The sequence below is a fragment of the Stegostoma tigrinum genome, chromosome 13 (assembly GCF_030684315.1).
Source record: "Stegostoma tigrinum isolate sSteTig4 chromosome 13, sSteTig4.hap1, whole genome shotgun sequence".
Lineage (NCBI taxonomy): Eukaryota > Metazoa > Chordata > Chondrichthyes > Orectolobiformes > Stegostomatidae > Stegostoma > Stegostoma tigrinum.
In genome coordinates, this window is record NC_081366.1 from 8,240,278 (window position 1) to 8,261,742 (window position 21,465).

General features: G+C 43.2%; 1 protein-coding gene across 1 annotated transcript in view; it reads right to left on the bottom strand.

Annotated features, from left to right (window-relative positions):
• ik (IK cytokine) overlaps nucleotides 1-21,465 on the bottom strand; it is a 47,127-nt gene that overhangs the window by 14,663 nt on the left and 10,999 nt on the right. The window contains exons 7-13 of the mRNA XM_059650547.1: nucleotides 17,917-17,987; nucleotides 14,652-14,698; nucleotides 12,066-12,229; nucleotides 10,592-10,700; nucleotides 8,672-8,717; nucleotides 4,694-4,916; nucleotides 150-168 (exon numbers count right to left, since the gene is read on the bottom strand). Of these exons, the coding sequence (XP_059506530.1) occupies nucleotides 150-168; nucleotides 4,694-4,916; nucleotides 8,672-8,717; nucleotides 10,592-10,700; nucleotides 12,066-12,229; nucleotides 14,652-14,698; nucleotides 17,917-17,987 (679 nt within the window). The remainder of the gene's footprint in view (nucleotides 1-149; nucleotides 169-4,693; nucleotides 4,917-8,671; nucleotides 8,718-10,591; nucleotides 10,701-12,065; nucleotides 12,230-14,651; nucleotides 14,699-17,916; nucleotides 17,988-21,465) is intronic.

The following is a 21,465-nucleotide window of genomic DNA, read 5'->3' on the forward strand; positions in this document are numbered from 1 at the left end:
AAATAAAAGGGCAAAGCAGAAAAAAAATTGAGACATTCATAACATAATCTAGACACCAAGGCAAATATGGAGCTGTAGCGCCATCTCCGTGAACTATTCCCAATTGGTCGGATCTAATAAATCATCCCCCCCAAAAAAAAGATACTCACCGGTCTCCATATCTGCTGGCTATTTAAAAGAAAAGAAAATGGAAATAAATTAGGATCATGAGAGTGAGAATTACTGATAGTACACAATGCTAACTAACCAACAACAACTGCAGAGTCAAAAAAAACCCCACAAAATCCCTATAATGCATAGGAAAAAGACTGAACTCTAAAAGGAGCAGAAATAATGGGAACTGCAGATGCTGGAGAATCCAAGACAATAAAGTGTGAAGCTGGATGAACACAGCTGGCCAAGCAGCATCTGAGGAGCACAAAAGCTGACGTTTCGGGCCTAGACCCTTGATCTCTCTGATGAAGGGTCTGGGCCCGAAACATCAGCTTTTGTGCTCCTCAGATGCTGCTTGGCCTGCGGTGTTCATCCAGCTTCACACTTTATTATCTTACTATAAAGGAGCAATTCACTGTCGATGCTGGAATCTGCACTAAAAAGAACAAATGCTGGAGATCACAGTGGGTCAGGCAGCATCCAAGCAAGTTAACATTTTGAGTCATCTAGACTGAATATTTCCAGCAATTTCTGTTTTCTGTTTGTGTCCATTATTTTATTCAGAAACTTTCAACGCAATGTCTAGTGAACTACCTATACATTACATCATCTTTACCCTTTTATAGTTCTTTTACAGTTTTTGTTTTCATTGAAATGTTTCCAGACACAACAATTTTAAAACTGGTTAATTTTCAAACCTTTCTAGAAAGTATAACTGCAGTTAATTGAGGATTTGCTGTGCCTGGCTAGAAACTGATGCAAGATTCACAGAGCAGCTGGGATCTAAATGACAAGGGCATCAAGTTAGGCCCTGCATCAACCCATCTTTACGAACTGTAAACATTAAATAAGCAATGTACACTTGGGCATTATTATACACAGAAATATAATGAATGTCAGGATCCACACACTTACAGAAGGACATTTACCGATTTAATTATAAACCTCCAAACTAAAGCAAGACGCACACTTTCTATGGATTATTTTTGGAATAACTGCACTGTCAACAATAATGGCATACAATTATTCATTGAGTCTTAGCTTAGATTGCCAATTACTTTCGACTGATTTCCCTCCAAAATATTTAGTCTTGCTTAACCCAGAAAGGTCTGCTGCAACATTATCATTTGAACATCAATATCAGATAAAACATCAAATCTGGAATACCACAACAAAATGGACAGCCCTGCCCTGCTGGAGATGTTGTCCTTCAGAAGTTAAACTAAGACCCTGTCTGTCCTGCTCTTAGATGAATGATAAAGGCACCCAATTTACAAAAGTGCAATGGAGTTCAACCTAGTACCTTGGCCAATATTCATTCTGCATTCACTGGTATTAGCAGATCATCAAGGCAAAGGCATTGCTGTTTGGGAGAGCTTTCAGTGTGCAAACTGGTTGCTATGTTTCCTGCATTACAATAGTGACTACAATTCAAAATACACTTAATTTGCTTTAAAGGGTTTGAGATGCCCTGTGCATATGAATGGCATAATTTTATTCAAAATGCAAACAACATTCCTTCTTTCACATTCTACTTAACTTGCATACCCTTCCACAGCCTCACTCCAGTCTGCTGCCATCAGCTGAAATCTCTGCCTATGGCCACTGCTCTTCTGACTCCAAAGCAACCATCTGGAGACACCCAGCTTCCACCAACCCTCGTAGTGTAAGTAGAATGGCCTCTACATATTCCATCTCTCTAGTGCCAAAAATAATTCTGCCTCTTCAACTCAATAGCTAAGAGGACACAACAGTAAAGCAAGACTACAAAGTGTGGAGCTGGATGAACACAGCAGGCCAAGCAGTATCTCAGGAGCACAAAAGCTGACGTTTCGGGCCTCGACCCTTCATCAGAGAGTGGGATGGGGAGAGGGAACTGGAATAAATTGGGAGAGAGGGGGAGGTGGACCGAAGATGGAGAGAAAACGAGATAGGTGGAGAGGAGAGTATAGGTGGGGAGGTAGGGAGGGGATAGGTCAGTCCAGGGAAGACAGACAGGTCAAAGAAGCGGAATGAGGTGGTAGGTAGGAAATGGAGGTGAGACTTGAGGTGGGAGAAAGGGATGGGTGAGAGGAAGAACAGGTTAGGGAAGCAGAGACAGGCTGGGCTGGTTTTGGGATGCAGCGGAGGGAGGGGACGAGCTGGGCTGGTTTTGGGATGCAGTGGGGCAAGGAGAGATTTTGAAGCTTGTGAAGTCAATCCTGCAGCCCAATGGTATCAATGTGGACTTCACAAGCTTCAAAATCTCCCCTTCCACCACTGCATCCCAAAACCAGCCCAGTTCTTCCCCCTCCCACCACTGCATCCCAAAACCAGCCCAGCCTGTCTCTGCTTCCCTAACCTGTTCTTCCTTTCACTCATCCCTTCCTCCCACCTCAAGCCTCACCTCCATTTCCTACCTAGTAACCTCATTCCGCCTCCTTGACCAGTCCGTCTTCCTTGGATTGACCTATCCCCTCCCTAGCTCCTCACCTATACTCTCCTCTCCACCTATCTTGTTTTCTCTCCATCTTCGGTCCGCCTCCCCCTCTCTGATGAAGGGTCTAGACCCGAAACGTCAGCTTTTGTGCTCCTAAGATGCTGCTTGGCCTGCTGTGTTCATCCAGCTCCACACTTTGTTATCTCGGATTCTCCAGCATCTGCAGTTCCCATTATCTCTGATACAGTAAAGCAAGACTTCCCTGTTCTATCTAAGGTGCTTGTCTGCAAGGTTACCTCAGCTTCTCTCTGCACAGAGGTTAAAATTGCAGACTGTTGCTGTTTCATCACTACTGATAAAAAGTCAGTGAAATGCTAAATAGAAACCAAAAGAACTGCGGATGATGTAAATCAGGAACAACCACAAAGTTGCTGGAACAGTTCAGCAGGTCTAGCAGCATCGGTGAAGGAAAAAACAGTTAACGTTTCGGGTGGGGCGACTCTTCCTCAGCATGGTTCAGCGGAAGGGTCACCGGACCCGAAACGTTAACTCTGTTTTTCCCTTCACCGATGCTGCGAGACCTGCTGAGCTTTTCCAGCAACTTTGTTTTTGTCAGTGAAATGCTGTTTCTTTCCCCACAGATGCTGCCTGATCCAAGCATTTTTCACTTTTTAACTTCAGATTTAAAGCATTTACAAGTAGATTCTTTTGTTGCAATGTTTTGATGCTGATGAACTCGCCAGTAATTCTATAGCACAGGATCCATGCTTGACCAGAAGATGGCAATGGGCGAATACAGATGTGAACATGGATAAATGTCCTGGAATTTTCCATCAACTCTGGGAATCAGTACGTACATAGAATATTTCCTCGGGAGATAAAGTAGGTGGGTACAGTCTATGGCAGGAGTGAGTATGCAAAGGCTGCTGAAAGAGACTATATGGGTTGTGGATTCCATGGCAGAGTAGATGTAGATGTACGCTGGAAGGAGTGGGATTAATGAGATCCAACAGACCCTTTTCCCTTTCCAAGTTTTATATTTTTATGTTTCTCGTTCATTCACAATTATGCTATTCCTTTCTTATGAGTTAATGCAGCAACTCATTGCCATTTACAGCATAGAAGGAGACCATTCAGTCCACTGTGTCAATGCTGGTCAACAAAGATCTGAGCAAATTAATCTAATTTTCCAGTTCTTGGCTCGTAGCCAAATACTGCATGAATTTAAGTACTACTTAAATGTTTTGCATATTTACAACTCAATAGGTGACCTCTATTATACTTTCATTACTTAAAAAAGACAAAGCAAAACGATCAACAGCTCAGTTTCTTAATATAGCTGACACTTATGGATTAATTTGACCTCAAACTTTGCTACATAGATGCTGCTGTTAGAAAAACATAGATAATCTGCTTTACAGAATTTGCTAAATGTTTCTGGATTGACAGATACTGCAAACTCCATTAACCTTCTTCACAGCTCTGTAACAAAAATGACTTTTCCTCTATAAGCTTCTGTCAAGGGCGCAAATGACTTACTAAATGATTCCTTCACTTAGGAATGCAGTCATTAAGTTGTGCAGTGATGTTGGCATAAATCCTGTCTCCTGCCCTCACAGCAGCCTCCTCTATCCTGCTTCTGCACCCCAGCCCTGTAGCCTCCTCTGCTATCAATTTTTCACTCCTTGACCACAGAAGTCTCCCCTTCTCCCATTTCTTTACCCACATCCAGCCCTTGTAATCTTCCCTTGCTTCTCTCACCCTACTAATTCAAGCATCTTGGCCCCTCAGCCATCTGGCTGCTCCCATCACAGGCTGTTTTGGATCTATATTTACTTCCGATATGTTCAATACTGAGGGGGTGGGGTGCAGTGGTGAGTCGAATGCCCCAGAGCATTCCCTTCCCTTGCTGCTTTCCTAAAAAGAGAGTAGGGAGTGTCTGCACACCCCATCACCTGAGAGATACCGAACGGAAGCCCAGGAATACATGGTGGATCAACATGTTGGCTGTTGGTCTTGAGCAAAGAGATAGCTTTTAGTGAACCCTGACTGTACTACAATCTTTACTGCCTTTGAAAACAGTTCTTGTGCTGGAGTTAACACCAAGTTATCTGAGCTCACCTCATCATCCACTCTTGGCTTCTCAAAGTAGTTATGTCTGGATTTTTTCTCCTCGTCCCTTTCTCTTTCCCTTTCACGCTCCCGTTCTCTCTCCCTTTCTCTTTCCCTCTCCCGCTCTCGTTCTCGCTCTCGTTCTCTCTCCTTCTCACGATACTTCTCACGCTCCTTTTCTCGAACAACCTTCGCAGTCGTTGGCACATAGTCACCAATGTCATCGAAGATGCTGAAAGCAAACACAAGAAAGGTTCACATGGGAGTCCACAATGTTCTGCAACTAGTCTCTCTCTTTCCCTCTCTCTATCAAGACCATTTAAAAAATATTACTATGCAAAGTACTCTGCACTCAAAAATTTGAAACAGACCAGGTTGAGTTGGAGTAGGGTGAGGAGACGGAGGGAGAGAGAAAGCCTTGATCTAGTGTATCATCTGAAGGACTCCTGTCAGTGCAGAGCTCCCTCAATACTGCACTGGGAGTGTCAGCCTAGATTTTGTGCTCGAGTATCTGGAGTGAAACTTGAAGCCATGACCTTGTCTCAGCAGTGAAATCACAGCCAACAGAATGGCAACATTAACTGATGGATTGACTGTCCAGTGTAGAGAGACTTCAGTTAATTCTGGACAGAACTAACATTGTTTGACAGACCAGAACACACAGTCAGTTCAAATCAGACTCAACTGGTCAACATTCTTGGAGTTATAAAATACAGTGTATAACAGTGATTTCCATCCTTAATGTTGGACTCAATTCTGCACTTTGGGACTGTCAGTAAGGCATGCTCTTCATTTACAGTCAGAGAAGTACAAAGGAATCTGGGAGTGTTGGTCCAGGATTCTCTAAAGGTTAACTTGCAGGTAGAGTCCGTGATTAAGAAAGCGAATGTAATGTTGTCATTTATCTCAAGAGGGTTGGAGTATAAAAGCAGCAACGTGCTTCTGAGGCTTTATAAAGCTCTAGTTAGGCCCCATTTAGAACACTGTGTCCAATTTTGGGCCCCACACCTCAGGAAGGACATACTAGCCCTGGAGTGTGTCCAGTGGAGATTCACACGGCTGATCTCTGGAATGGTAGGTTTAACGTATGATGAATGGCTAAGGATGCTGGGATTGTACTCATTAGAGTTTAGAAGGTTGAGGGGAGATCTAATAAAAACTTACAAGATAATGTATGGCTTAGAAGGGGTGGACGCTAGGAAGTTGTTTCCGTTTGGCGGGGAGACTAGGACCCGTGGGCACAGCCTCAAAATTAGAGGGGGTAAATTTAAAACTGAAATGAGACGGCATTTCTTCAGCCAGAGAGTGGTGGGCCTGTGGAATTCATTGCCACGGAGTGCAGTGGAGGCCGGGACGTCGGATGCCTTCAAGGTAGAGATCGACAAATTCTTGATCTCACAGGGAATCAAGGGCTACGGGGAGAGTGCAGGGAAGTGGAGTTGAAATGCCCAGCAGCCATGATTTAAATGGCGGAGTAGACTTGATGGGCCAAATGGCCTTACGTCCACTCCTATGTCTTATGGTCTACTTGTTTCATTTGTGAACTGTTGTTGCAACACATTCAATGAAATTTCATCTGCTCTCTGATTTCTCACTGGACTTTTCTCTCCTTTGTCCTGCTTTGCATTTGTCATCTAAATTTGACTGATATGAAAATAATTATTTATTAACTTACTTGATTATTTTAAGAAAGAACAAGTGCTTGTCACTGAAATAAACACCCATATATGAAGGATGTTCCACATCAATGGTCACACACACAGTATTGGTTCAGACTGAAGCACATAATACAGATAGTAAAGAGAATTATTATTTATATCAGCGGTGCTGCCTTTCCACTGATATATTAAACTGAAGCATGGTCTGCCCACCTAAAGATCCTGTACCATCATTTCATACAGACAGACAGCATGGGAACAGATCCTACGGGTCCAACTAATCCACACTGACCATGTTCCTGAACTAAAAACTGGTCCCACCTGCCTGCATTTGCCCAATATCCTTCCAAATCATTCCTATTCATGTACTTATTCAAGTGTTTTCAACGTCATAACTGTACCTGCATCCACCACTTCCTTTGGCAGTTCACAATACACACTACCACCCTGTATGAGAAAAACTTGCCCCCAACTCCTTTATAAGACAACAAAGTGTGGAGCTGGATGAACACATCAGGCCAAGCAGCATCTCAGGAGCACAAAAGCTGACATTTCGGGCCTAGACCCTTCTTCAGAAAAGGGGGATGGGGAGAGGATTCTGAAATAAATAGGGAGAGAGGGGGAGGCGGACTGAAGATGGATAGAGGAGAAGATAGGTGGGGAGGAGAGTATGGTTGGAGGGGTAGGGAGGGGATAGGTCAGTCTGGGGAGGACGGACAGGTCAAGGGGGTGGGATGAGGTTAGTAGGTAGGAAACGTAGGTGCGGGTTGAAGTGGGAGGGGAGGATAAGTGAGAGGAAGAACAGGTTAGGCAGGCGGGGACGAGCTGGGCTGGTTTTGGGATGCAGTGGGGGGAGGGGAGATTTTGAAGCTGGTGAAATCCACATTGACACATTGGGCTGCAGGGTTCCCAAGTGGAATATGAGTTGCTGTTCCTGTAACCTACGGGTGGCATCATTATGGCACTGCAGGAGGCCCAGGATGGACATGTTGTCTAAGGAATGAGAGGGGGAGTTGAAATGGTAAATGCTTTTCCTCTCACCTTAAAAATATGCACCCTAGTTTTGAACTCCCCCACCTTAGCGAAAGACCTTTGCTATTCACCTTATCTACGCCCTCATGATTTATAAATCTCTATACTCCAATGAAAAATCTCCAAGCCTACTTTAGTGCTCAAACATTCTATTCCCGGCAAGACCCCAGTAAATCTTTCCTGAATCCGCTCCAATTTAATAATATCCTTCTGATAACAGGGCGATCAGGACTGCACACGGTACTCCAGAAGAGGCCTCACCAACATCCTGTACACTTCATCACGATGCCCTAACCAATACACTCAAGTGTCTGAGTATTGAAGGCAAGTGTGCTAAATACCTTAACTACTCTGTCCATCTGTGGCAGGGATTTCAAACTGAAGAGGAGGAGGGAATTTGTCCTTATTATTTTGGTCAATATCCTTCCTTTAGCCATCACCAACAAAACAAAGTGGTCAGTCATTGAATTGCTGTTTTTGGCCACTAAAGTGAGAAAGATCCACTGAAAGGTTATAGCACAGAAAGGGGCCACTCAATCCAGCATATCAGCAATGGCTATATAAACCAGTCTTGTAAACCACCTCGTGGTGGAAAATATCCCATATACTTTCTTTACTATATTACCTACATTTCTGTCACCTTTAGGGGCCTATGCACATGTGCTCCAAGGTCCCTCTGTTCCTCAACCTCTCTCAATACCTTACCAGTTAATGTGTATATTGCATTGCCTGCATAACAAGAGTGACTGTACTGTGAAAGCAAGATGTTGTATTAGCCTTGCGTTAGTGAGTACCTCAGAATCAGGATGTGGTGGTTTTAGTCCCAGCCCAGAAATACTTGAATACTAGGAGCTAAACTGTTGCTTACAATAACTAGAGGGCATGTTGCATTCTCAGAGCTGTGTCTTTTACATAAGATGAAAAGAAAGAGTCCCAGACCTTCTGCTCAGGTGAACATCAAAAAAAAATCCACTTAGAAACAAACATGGTAGTTCTTTTGGGTGTGCAATATTTATCCCTTCATTCTCACAAAATATATTAGCTGGTCATCATCACAGAACTCTTTGCGAGAAGCTGATAAGTGCAAATAGCTGTTCTTCCTAAACCATGACTACACTTCGAAGATGCTGCATTGACTACAAAACATATTGGGCATTTTAAATCGATTGCTACTTTTAAATCAGTCACTCAGAACTTTAAAGTATCAGTTCTTCAGCTGAAAAAGATCTCCCTCTCTCGCTCTCTCTCATGCCTCCTAATGAAAATAAATTATCCATGTAAAAAAGTACCGAAGTACCTGATATCAGCTTCAGGTGGTCTCTTTTCATCGCCTCCTAATTTACCTGAGGAAAGAAATAAGGGATTAAAAATGCAGCCTATTATGAAGTAAATTAATCGCTGTGACAGCTAGTGGAACAGAAAGACTTTCCCCTATTTCATATCTACAAAATTTAGAACAATTGTACTGCAGAGATTGCACTGATCAAGGATAAACTATGAAACTAAGCTATCAGATTGGATTTTTTCCTCAATCCCTGATTCAATAATTCCTTTTAGAAAAGGAAATCTGCCATCCTCACCTGGTCAGGTCTCCAGACCCCCAGCAAAGTGGCTGAGCAAGCAACACAATTCAAAGGGCAATTATGGATGGGGAGCAAATGCTCACATTTCTCAAGTTAAAGCACGTGCTTGGATTTCTGATAACACCTACAATTGTTACATAGCTAATGCAATAAAAGTCTCAAACTGTTAGCAACAGAAGCAGCAGCTGGAATCTCAGAAATAAGTAATTTAAGGGACCATTCAGTTTGTTGTACCTGTGCTGCTTCTTTGAAAGAGCACTCACATTGAGTCACCCGTTCACAGATTTTGTACTTAGCCTTGCGAGTTCCACAAGGAACTATTCAATTCCTTTTTAAAATTAATAATTGCATCAGCTTCTACCAATTTAACCGGGAAAGCATTCCAGATCCCGACAAATATCAGGTGTCTTTTAAAACTGTGAATTAAAATGAGAAAGAACTAGTCTAAATCCAATGTTTTAAAGGAATGCTGTACTTCTTAAAAAGCAAGTAACCTGACACTTACAGCACATATGGGAGCCTGGGTGTCTTAGATAGTACGGTAAGAGAAATTTAACATGAGGAGCCAGGGTTCAAGCCCCTGTCCAGGTGAACTTATTTTTATTGTCTTAGACAAAGATGAATTATTCCCACTGACTGGGGATTCTAGAGCTAGGGACATACTCTGGGAATTAGGGCCAGACTATTCTGAAGAGATGTTAGCAAGCACTTCTATGCATAAAGTGGTAGGTATTTGGAACATATTTGCATAAACAGTGGTTGATGTTATATCAGTGGATAATTTTAAATGCGAGATGGGTTACTTTTTGTTAAGCAAATGTGTTGAGAGATCCAGGGCAATGGCACATATATGGATAATAAAATGTGAGGCTGGATGAACACAGCAGGCCCAGCAGCATCTCAGGAGCACAAAAGCTGACGTCTCGGGCCTAGACCCTTCATCAGATGAAGGGTCTAGGCCCGAAACGTCAGCTTTTGTGCTCCTGAGATGCTGCTGGGCCTGCTGTGTTCATCCAGCCTCACATTTTATTATATTGGATTCTCCAGCATCTGCAGTTCCCATTATCACTGGCACATATATGGAATTAGGCCACATCTCAGCCGCTATCTCATTGAATGGTGGAAGAGGTTGAAGAGCTGAATAGCCTACTCCAGTTCTTGTATTCCTCAGCATCACTCATACAACAGTTTGAACAAGCAGTAATTGAAATTTGGGTTGGAGACATAAAAATCTTGTTACGACTCCAGGAATATGGAGGCTTGGCTTCCAGTGCACTACCCGAGTGTCATGGCGCAGTAAAATGATTCCTGTTCACGTTTCCTCTAGATGCTTTCCCAATGGTTTTAAAATCTATGACCTCTCATTATTAACTACTAGCCAAAGGGAATAATATTTAGCTTATCAAAATCCTTTCCTCCATCTTGAAAACCAGTTCCACCGTATTCACTATTCCAAGGAGAACAGTTCTAGCTTTTCCACATTCTTGCTGTAACTGAAGGTTCTCATCCCTGGTAAGATGCTAGTAAACGTCTTCTGTACTTCAAGGCCTTAGATCTTTCCTGAAATGCAGCGCTCAGTAAAACATGAGCTTTGAAAGCCTGCTGCAGAAACTTGCTTTTTGTCAGATTATTACCTTTATCTTTCTTCTTCAGCTTCTTGTTACGAGTTCCCTGACGCAAGTACGACAGGATCTGAGTCAGCTTATTGATCACAATGTCATTTGTGGTCAAAGTCGTCTGTGCCTGAGGAGAAGATGCAGACAGATCATGACAAGGTGAATACATTACATCAAGAGTACAAAGCAAGCAAAACCAAAAAACAAATCAACAAAGGACACGAATCCCATGAGGAACAAATCTCCAGGTGCAATACAACTGGCAGTTAGCAAGATTTTTTCTCTGCACCCTAAAAATTGAACAGGATTTTTGAAACACTTAACTCATTGGGCTATAGATATTTTGTACAAATATAAGCTGCTAATGGGCTATAAAGCATCTGAGACCGGAGCGAAGTAGTGTTTTAAACTTAAATAAATTCAGCTACAAAGGTATGAAGATGACTCTGGATAAAATGAACTGGAAGAATTTAAAGGGGTAGGTCAGCAGAAACGAAGTGGCAGACACAATGAACATATTTCATAACATTCAGTAAAGATACTCCAGTGAGAAAGGCAGGCTGTAGGAGATGGATACACCTGGAACAGTATGAATCTGAAAGTAAAAGTGTACAATTCTGTGATGGTTAATGGTAGGTCAAAAGATCGGACAGAATTTAAAAACTTACAAAGAATGACTAAAAATGTAAGAAGGATAAATATTAGCACAAAAGAAAATTAGTTAGAAAGCGAAAAACAGATAGTAAGAGTTTCTATGAGTATTTAAAAGAGAAAGGCAATTTCAGCAAATTTTACGCTCTGCAGCCAGTGAAACAAGAGAACAGTAGAAATAAGGAAGTGTTTAAAATATTGAACATATATTTTGTTTCTTTCTTCACTGCAGGAGACAGGAGTAATAGGGAAATGTGTAACTCAAGAGGTAAAAGGGAGGGAAGAACCTAAAATCAATCAGGAAAGGAGCAGCTGAGGCAACAGTTAAAACTAAAAGCTGACGCATTACTAGGACCTGATGGGCATCTCTCTCGAGTGTGAAAAGAAGTAGCTGCTGATGTAGTAGAAGCTTTTGTTTTAATTTTCCAAAATTCCCTTGATCCTGAAAATGTGCCAAAAGTTTGGAAAATAGCAAGTTTAACTCTTTTATTCAAGGACGGAGAAAGAAAAATCAGAAACTACAGTACGGACCAGTTAGTATAACGCTTTACAGTAAAAATGCCGAAATCTCCCGGAGCAATTATAGCAAGACACTTAGAAAATCTCAACACATTTACACAGAATACCAAATACATCTCCATTAATTCTATTCTGTCACTGTCAGATGTACTTTTAAATCCATGTTCTGCATTTCACGTGAGTCAATAGGGGACACAGGGATGCCCTTACATATGAATTTGACATCATTGTCCCAAAGTCCAGCACTAACTTAAAACTGTGCAAGGCCCCAACACCCCTTTAAGAACTGTTGAGATGTTATAAATGTCTGTGATTGTATCACCTCCATTGTGGGACAGTCAGCTTTGCTCCTAATTAGTGTTGTAGGTACGTCTGTGTCTGCATATTCGTCATCCAGATCCACAACATATGCCATGCGCCCTGGCAAAAACAGCTCATTTCGCTCTTGGGGCTTCATTTTAAACAGGATACGGTATGCATTACGCCCTGGAAAAGAACAAAAGACCAAGACTGAGTTAATAAGTTTAAATGCTGCCTTTGTAACTGAATGCAATATTGAAGATGAAAATGTATTATATATGTGTCGGACTGCAACGAACACAGTGTGACAGTATGGGGTCTGTGCTCGTTTTGTATTACATATGAGCAGCATAAGTGATATACTAATTCGGATGCAGACTGAGTTGTGACTCTTGCAGTTATATCAGCCTAGGTTTCTTGATTACAACACTCATGACATCCTATTAATAACGATGAATCAGTTGCTGTTATGAAGAGGATTAGGTCAGTTCTATAATTCAGTTAGATCAAGGTCAAACTCTATCTTACCACATCTACCCAGAGAATCCCTTAATACCTTTGCCTAACAAAAATCTATCATACTTAGTTTTGAAATTTTTTCTCAACTCCCCAGCCTCACAGGTTTTTCTTGAGGAAGAGGCCACTAGATTTCCACAATTCTTTGCAGAAAATAAAAGCTCACAGTGCATGGGGTAACACACTGACATGGATAGATGATTGGCTTGTTAACAGGAAGCAGAGTAACAATAAGGGGATCTTTTACAGGCTGGCAGGATGTCAAGTGTGGTGTGCCAGAGGAGTCATTGCTGGGACCTTAACTCTTTACAAGTTATACAAATACTTAAATGAAGGGATTGAAGGTATGGTAGCTAAATTTGCTGACATTACAAAAATTGGAAGGAATGCAAGGTGTGGAGGTGATAATAACAAATCTACATATAGCTATAAACAGGTTAAGTGAATGGGCAAAGATCAGACAAATGAAGTACAATGTGGAAAACCGTGAAGTTACCCATTTTGGCAGAAACGATACGGGGTTGCAGGGCTTAGGTACGGACAGATCTGGGTATACTAATGCATAGATCACAAACGATACGGGGCTGCAGGGCTTAGGTACGGACAGATCTGGGAATACTAATGCATGGATCACAAAAAGTAGTCAGGAAACCTAACTGAATCTTATGTCTTATTGCAAGGGGAATTGAATGCAAGAGTAGAGAAGTTATGCTTTAGTTACACATAGCATTGGTGAGACTGCATCTGGATTATTATGTACAGCACTGGTCATAATGGAAGGATTTGGGAACAGGTCAGAGAGGGTATAGAAGACCTATACCTGGAATTAGTAGATTACCCTGTGAGGAAAGGCTAGACCTGTATCTTCTGGAGTTTAGAAGAATCAGAGATGACTTAATTGAAACATAAAAGATTCTGAACGGATTTGACTAGGTGGATGCTGCATGGATGTTTCCTCTTGTGGGTGAATCCACAGCTAGAGGTCATAGTTCAAAAATAAGAGGACACCCATTTAAAACAGAGCTGAGTAAACACATTTTTTCCATAAGGGAGTCAAGTGTCTTTAGAATTCTTGTCTTCAAAAGGCAATGAATGCAGAATATTTAAATATTTTTAGGTAGAGATTGATAGATCTTTGATGAAAGATTACTGAGAGGTTGTTTGGGGGAGTTGAGTTCTTTGAAGAAATAGCATGCACTGGAGATAAAAAGGAGCCAGGAGGTGCACTATACTTAAGATTTCCAGGAGGCATTTGACAAGGTGCCATATCAAAGTTTATTGCGGAAAATAAAAGCTCATGGTGTCAGAGGTAACATATGAGCACGGACAGAAGTATAGCTGGTTGGCAGAAAACAGAGGGGTTACAGTGCTTGAGTCACAAAACATTAATATTCAGGTACAGCATTTCATCAAAAGGCTAATGGGAAGGTACACTATCCTTTATCATGGGAGGAACTGAACACATGAGAAATGCTTCAGTTATACAGGACATTGGTTAGACCATTTCTTTAACACAGTGTGCTGTTTGAATCTCTTGTTTACTGAAGGATGTAAATGTATTTGGTGGCTCATAGGTTTACTAGATTCTCACCTGCAATGAGTGCATTGTCTTATAGGCTGGACAGGCTGAGTTTGTTTCAACTGGAGCTTAGAGGAGTGAGAAGTCTCTTGAATGACGCATGTAAGATCCTGAATGATCTTGACAAGAGAGGATGTAGAAAGGTGATTTCCTCTTATATGCAAGTCCAGAATTCAGGAGAGGTTTCTAAAATTAGGAGTGGCATTTTACGAATGGAGATAAGGAGAAATACTTTATATGAAGGTTGATGAAATGTTGAAACACTGCCTCATCAGAATTTGAAGGTAAAGTCATTGAACATTTTAAATAAGAAGTGGATAGATTCTTGTCAGGCAAAGGAATCAAGGGTCATTGGAGATCAATGTGAACATGGAATTTGAAACACAAACAGATCAGCTGTAATCGTATTGAATGGGAGTGCATGCCTGTGTGGTCAAATGGTCTTTTCCGTCCCCACATTGGGAGAACTGATAACACATATGTGACAAGGTGTCCATAGCTGCCGCTGCTTACCTAAACGAGTCTTGAATTCAATTTTGTTTTCTGGATCTTCATCTTTTCTAAGAGAATTAAAACAAAATTAGTTGACACCCATACTGAAAGCTTTCTGGGCAACTCCCAGAGAGGATTATTTTACTATAATATTCAAACATCTAACCAGTTCCCACTGATAGGCACTATTGAAAACTGGATGTGAGTATGCTCGCTGAGCTGGAAGGTTAGTTTTCAGACGTTTCGTCACCATTCTAGGTAACATCATCAGTGAGCCTCCAATGAAGAGCTGGTGTTATGTCCCGCTTTCTACTTATCTGTTTAGGTTTCCTTGGGTTGGTGATGTCATTTCCTGCATTGGTGATGTCATTTCCTGTTCTTTTTCACAGAGGATGGTAGATTGGCTCCAAATCAATGTGTTTGTTGATGGAATTCCGGTTGGAATGCCATGTTTCTAGGAATTCTCGTGCATGTCTCTGTTTGGCTTGTCCTCGGATGGATGTGTTGTCCCAATCAAAGTGGTGTCCTTCCTCATCTGTATGTAAGGATACGAGTGATAGTGGGTCATGTCATTTTGTGGCTAGTTGATGTTCATGTATCCTGGTGGCTAGCTTTCTGCCTGTTTGTCCAATGTAGTGTTTGTCACAGTTCTTGCAAGGTATTTTGTAGATGACGTTCGTTTTGCTTGTTGTCTGTATAGGGTCTTTTAAGTTCATTAACTGCTGTTTTAGTGTGTTGGTGGGTTTGTGGGCTACCCTGATGCCAAGAGGGCCGACTAGTCTGGCAGTCATTTCGGAAATGTCTTTGATGTAGGGGAGCGTGGTTATGGTTTTCTGGGCCCATTTTGTCTGTTTGTTTGGGTTTGTTGCTGAGAAATCGGCGGACTGTGTTCATTGGGTACCCATTCTTTTTGAATACACTGTATAGGTGATTTTCTTCTGTTCCTCGTAGTTCCTCTGTGCTGCAGTGTGTGGTGGCTCGTTGGAATAATGTTCTAATGCAGCTTCGTTTGTGGGTGTTGGGATGGTTGCTCCTGTAGTTCAGTATTTGGTCCGTATGTGTTGTTTTTCTGTAGACGCTGGTTTGAAGTTCCCCATTGGCTGTTCGCTCTACTGTGACATCTAGGAATGGCAGTTTGTTGTTGTCTTCCTCCTCTTTTGTGAATGTTATGCCAGTAAAGGGTATTATTGATGGTCTTGAAGGTTTCCTATAATTTGTTTTGTTTTGTGATGACAAAGGTGTCATCCACATTGGGTTGGATGATTGGCAGAGCTGTTTGTTCGAGTCTCTGCATTACTGCCTCTGCTAAGAACCCTGATATCGGAGATCCCATGGGTGTACCGTTGGTTTGTCTGTAGGTTTTGTTATTGAAAGTGAAGTGGGTGGTGAGGCACAGGTCCACTAGCTTGATGATGTTGTCCTTGCTGATGAGGTTGGTGGTGCCTGGTGTATGTGTCTTCGGTTCTTCTAATAGTGTAGTCAGTGTTTCTTTGGCCAGGTTGATGTTGATGGATGTGAACAGGGCTGTTACATCAAAGGAGACCATTATTTCATCCTCTTCTATCTTGGTGTCAGCCAAGAATTCACCCAAGAATTCCTGAGCGCCATCAAAAGACACCAAGATACGAGGTTTATTTATAGGAGGTTATTCTACCCAGAATACACCTCCTCCCACCCACTCTCCTGCAAAAATTCCATCCCCTATTCCCAATTCCTCCGCCTCTGCCGCATCTGCTCCCAGGATGAAGCATTCCACTCCCGCACATCCCAGACGTCCACGTTCTTCAAGGACCGCAACCTTCCCCCCGCAGTGGTCGAGAATGCCTTTGACCGCGTCTCCTGCAACACATCTCTCACACCCTACCCCCGCCACAACCGCCCCCAGAGGATCCCCCTCGTTCTCACATACCACCCCACCAACCTCCGGATGCAACGCATCATCCTCCGACACTTCCGCGATCTACAATCCGACCCCACCACCCAAGCTATTTTTCCATCCCCACCCTTGTCTGTCTTCCGGAGAGACCACTCTCTCCGTGACTCCCTTGTTCGCTCCACACTCTCCTCCAACCCCACCACACCCGGCACCTTCGCCTGCAACCGCAGGAAGTGTTACACTTGCCCCCACACTGCCTCCTTCACCCCTATCCCAGGCCCCAAGACGACCTTCCACATCAAGCAGATGTTCACCTGCACATCTGCCAATGTGGTATATTGTATCCATTGCACCCGGTGTGACTTCCTGTACATTGGGGAAACCAAGCGGAGGCTTGGGGACCGCTTTGCAGAACACCTCCACTCGGTTCGCAACAAACAACTGCACCTCCCAGTCGCGAACCATTTCAACTCCCCCTCCCATTCCTCAGACGACATGTCCATCATGGGCCTCCTGCACTGCCACAATGATGCCACCCGAAGGTTGCAGGAACAACAACTCATATTCCGCTTCGGAACCCTGCAGCCCAATGGTATCAATGTGGACTTCACCAGCTTCAAAATCTCCCCTTCCCCCACTGCATCCCTCAACCAGCCCAGTTCGTCCCCTCCCCCCACTGCATCACAAAACCAGCCCAGCTCGTCCCCTTCCTCCAATGCATCCCAAAACCAGCCCAGCCTGTCTCTGCTTCCCTAACCTGTTCTTCCTCTCACCCATCCCTTCTTCCCACCTCAAGCCGCATCTCCATTTCCTACCTACCACCTCATCCCGCCTCCTTGACCTGTCCATCTTCCCTGGGCTGACCTATCCCCTCCCTACCTCTTCACCTATACTCTCCTCTCTACCTATCTTGTTTTCTCTCCATCTTCGGTCCGCCTCCCCCTCTCTCCCTATTTATTCCAGTTCCCTCTCCCCATCCCCCTCTCTGATGAAGGGTCTAGGCCCGAAACGCCAGCTTTTGTGCTCCTGAGATGCTGCTTGGCCTGCTGTGTTCATCCAGCTCCACACTTTGTTATCGTGGATTCTCCAGTATCTGCAGTTCCCATTATCACATGCTCATTCCATTAATTTGGTAAACATTCTCTCAACTGAACTGAATAAGAATGGTAACTACCAACGAGGAAATAAACTGGTACGGTTACAGGGAGAGTGAGGAAATGGAGGTGGCTGGGTTAGTTTGCAGAGAGTCGGTATGGTCCACATCACCTCTCACTGACCTCTGCCAATCTTACTGTGGTCAAAATCTTGCGATACAACTCAAGTTTGCTAAACCAAAACACTGGTCTTCACACTCAATCCTGTTAAACATTTCCTTTCACTTCTGTTGTGACATCATTTCAAATCACTTACTTCACTTCCTTCTGCACTTTCTCAATCATATCTTCTTCCTCCCTCTCTTTGCTGGTGATTTCAGCACGGACCTAATAAAAATATCAAACGTAATCAGCTGGCTTGACGTGAAATGCTTGTGAATTCAATTTGCTGACTAAAATCAAACAGGAGCCAAATGCATCAAAAATTGAAAATATTGGTGAATAATTGCATTAATCCCTACTTTCCTGGCAGCTGGCTCCAACAAAACAGAGATTTCCTCCCCTAATTAATAGGCAGAAGTTAATTAGAACAATTGTCTTTCCTAAGATTGCTTTTCAAGTTTTAAATCCCATCTTCTGCTTTGCGCCCCATTCTTTTTCCTTCGCATTTTCCAATTTTTGTTCTTCTTTTAGTTGCTGCATCCCACAATTAACCCTGAAGATAGGGCCTATTTGGCAAAATGCAGCCTTGACTCAGCCAGTAAGTGATCGGTCAGCATTCAGGTCAGCAAAACTGCAAGGTTTGACAGATGTTCTCCTGCAGGATCTATGGCATGGCCAGCATTTCATGCTTGCTGCTCCAACAGGCGGCCAAGCTCACAGAAACATGGCAGTAAACAAAAAAAAATTCATAAAAACCACGGGTGAAAGATTGCAAATGTCTGATGCTGCAAAAGTCTTCTTACATGGGATGAATGGGATAAAAGCAAAGACTCACAGATAAAAGACAGCACTAGAACCAAGCCAGTGAATTCTTCCCCATTAACATTCTACATAGAACATAGAACAATACAGCACAGTACAGGCCCTTCGGCCCTCGATGTTGTGCCAACCTGTCATACCGATCTCAAGCCCATCTAACCTACACTATTCCATGTACGTCCATATGCTCATCCAATGACGACTTAAATGTACCTAAAGTTGGCGAATTTACTACCGTTGCAGGCAAAGCGTTCCATTCCCTTACTACTCTGAGGAAAGGAACTACCTCTGACATCTCTCCTATATCCGTCACCCCTCAATTTAAAGCTATGCCCCCTCGTGCTCGCCGTCACCATCCTAGGAAAAAGGCTCTCCCTATCCACCCAATCTAACCCTCTGATTGTAAAATAATGTTTCAATTAAGTCACCTCTCAACCTTCTTCTCTCTAATGAAAACAGCCTCAGGTCCCTCAGCCTTTCCTCGTAAGACCTTCCCTCCATACCAGGCAACATCCTAGTAAATCTCCTCTGCACCCTTTCCAAAGCTTTCACATCCTTCTTATAATGCGGTGACCAGAACTGTACGCAATACTCCAAGTGCAGCCACACCAGAGTTTTGTACAGCTTCACCATATCCTCTTGGTGGTTCCAGAACTCGATCGCTCTATTAATAAAAGCTAAAACACTGTATGCCTTCTTAACAGCCCTGTCAACCTTGGTGGCAACTTTCAAGGATCTGTGTACATGGACACCGAGATCTCTCTGCTCATCTACACTGCTAAGAATCTTACCATTAGCCCAGTACTTTGCCTTCCGGTTACTCCGACCAAAGTGCATCACCTCACACTTGTCTGCATTAAACTCCATTTGCCCCTCTTAGATAAGCTGCACAGCTGGGCTATGTCTCTCTGCAACCTACAGCATCCTTCGTCACTATCCACAACTCCACCGACCTTAGTGTCGTCTGCAAATTTACTAACCCATCCTTCTACGCCCTCATCCAGGTCATTTATAAAAATGACAAACCACAGTGGACCCAACACCGACCCTTGCGGTACACCACTAGTAACTGGTCTCCAGGATGAACATTTCCCATCAACTACCACCCTCTGTCTTCTTTCAGCAAGCCAATTTCTGATCCAAGCTGCTATATCTCCCACAATCCCATTCCACAGCATTTTGTATAATAGCCTACTGTGGGGAACCTTATCGAACGCCTTGCTGAAATCTATATACACATTAACCGGTTTACTCTCATCTAAGATAATAAAATGTGAGGCTGGATGAACACAGCAGGCCAAGGAGCATCTCAGGAGCACAAAAGCTGACGTTTCGGGCCTAGACCCTTCATCAGAGACTCTGATGAAGGGTCTAGGCCCAAAACGTCAGCTTTTGTGCTCCTGAGATGCTCCTTGGCCTGCTGTGTTCATCCAGCCTCACATTTTATTATCTTAGATAGATGAGAGTAAACCGGTTAATGTGTATATAGAGGGTCTAGGCCCGAAACGTCAGCTTTTGTGCTCCTGAGATGCTGCTTGGCCTGCTGTGTTCATCCAGCCTCACATTTTATTATCTTGGAATCTCCAGCATCTGCAGTTCCCATTATCTCTGATACTCTCATCTGTTAGGTCACCTTCTCAAAGGCACGACCTTCCCTTCACAAAACCGTGCGGACTATCCCTAATCAATTTATTCTTTTCTAGATGAGTATAAATACTATCTCTTGTAACCTTTTCCAACACTTTACCAACAACTGAGGTAAGGCACACTGGTCTATAATTATCAGGGTTGTCTCTACTCCCCTTCTTGAACAGGGGAACCACATTTGCTATCCTCCAGTCGCCTGGCACTATTCCTGTAGACAATGACGAGTTAAAGATCAATGCCAAAGGCTCAGCAATCTCCTCCCTGGCTTCCCAGAGGATCCTAGGATAAATCCCATCCGGCCCAGGGGACTTATCTATCTTCACCCTCTGTAGGATTTCTAATACCTCTTCCTTGTGAGCCTCAATCCCGCCTAGTCTAATAGCCTGTATCTCAGTATTCTCCTCGACAACATTGCCGTTTTCTAGAGAGAATACTGTTGAAAAATATTCATTTAGTGCTTCCCCTATCTCATCGGACTCCACACACAACTTACCACTACTATCCTTGATTGGCCCTAATCTTATTTTCGTCGTTCTTTTATTCCTTAAATACCTATAAAAAGCATTAGGGTTTACCCCTGATCCTATCCGCCAAAAACTTCTCATGTCTCCTCCTGACTCTTCTGACCTCTCTTTAGGTCTTTCCTGGATGCCTCGTAGCCCTCAAGCGCCCTAACTGAGCCTTCACATCTCATCCTAACATAAGCCTTCTTCTTCCTCTTGACCAGAGATTCCACCTCCTTCGTAAACCACGGCTCCCGCGCTCTACAGCTTCATCCCTGCCTGGCAGGTACATACTTATCTCGGACACACAGGAGCGTTTCCTTGAATAAGCTCCATGTTTCTAATGTGCCCATCCCCTGCAGTTTCCTTCCCCATCCTATGCTCCCTAAATCTTGCCTAATCTCATCATAACTGCCTTTCCCCCAGCTATAACTCTTGCCCAGTGGTATACACCTATCCCTTTCCATCACTAAAGTAAACATAACAGAATTGTGATCGCTGTCGCCAAAGTGCTCACCTACTTCCAAATCTAACACCTGTCCAAGCTCATTACCCAGTACCAAATCTAATGTGGCTTCGCCCCTTGTTGGCCTATCTACATACTGTGTCAGGAAGCCCTCCCGCACACACTGGACAAAAACTGACCCATCTATAGTACTCAAACTATAGTATTCCCAGTCAATATTTGGAAAGTTGAAGTCCCCCATGACAACTACCCTGTCTCTCTCACTCCT